Source organism: Mesitornis unicolor, unplaced genomic scaffold (assembly GCF_000695765.1).
Source record: "Mesitornis unicolor isolate BGI_N332 unplaced genomic scaffold, ASM69576v1 scaffold30201, whole genome shotgun sequence".
Lineage (NCBI taxonomy): Eukaryota > Metazoa > Chordata > Aves > Mesitornithiformes > Mesitornithidae > Mesitornis > Mesitornis unicolor.
This window is the reverse complement of record NW_010164929.1, coordinates 36,609-36,988: the sequence shown is the minus strand read 5'-3', so window position 1 is coordinate 36,988 and position 380 is coordinate 36,609. Positions and strand designations below refer to the sequence as shown.

Here is a 380-nt window from a genome sequence, read left to right as displayed (position 1 = left end):
TGCTGAACACAGAGTGAGGGCAACATGGGCACAGCAGCCCCCTCAGCAAGGGGCGTTCATCCAGACCAGCTGCCTCAGCATCCACCCCAGCCCATTCACAAAAACACCAGGGGGTGGAAAAAAATAATTAAAACAAAACAAAAGAGCCCACAAACAAACAAACAAACAAAAACCAAACAGCCAAACCCAGAACACCAAAACACACACGAGCAAAAGAAACTAAACAACCCCAACACAAACCTATGCCTTGTACCCTTCCCATGGGGCTCCTCAGACTCTTTTAGCCCCGTTTCCCTTCAAGCCCCTCCTCGTTACCAGGGCGCTGCCGTGCGTGGGAATAAACAAGATCCCAGCGCCCCGCAAAAGCGGCTCAGCCCTCC

General features: G+C 52.1%; 1 protein-coding gene across 1 annotated transcript in view; it reads right to left on the bottom strand.

Annotated features, from left to right (window-relative positions):
* LOC104548457 (transmembrane protein 136-like) overlaps positions 1-262 on the bottom strand; it is a 1,658-nt gene extending 1,396 nt beyond the window's left edge. The window contains exon 1 of the mRNA XM_010194475.1: positions 254-262. Within this exon, the coding sequence (XP_010192777.1) occupies positions 254-262 (9 nt within the window). The remainder of the gene's footprint in view (positions 1-253) is intronic.
* Between the last annotated feature and the right edge of the window lie 118 nt (positions 263-380).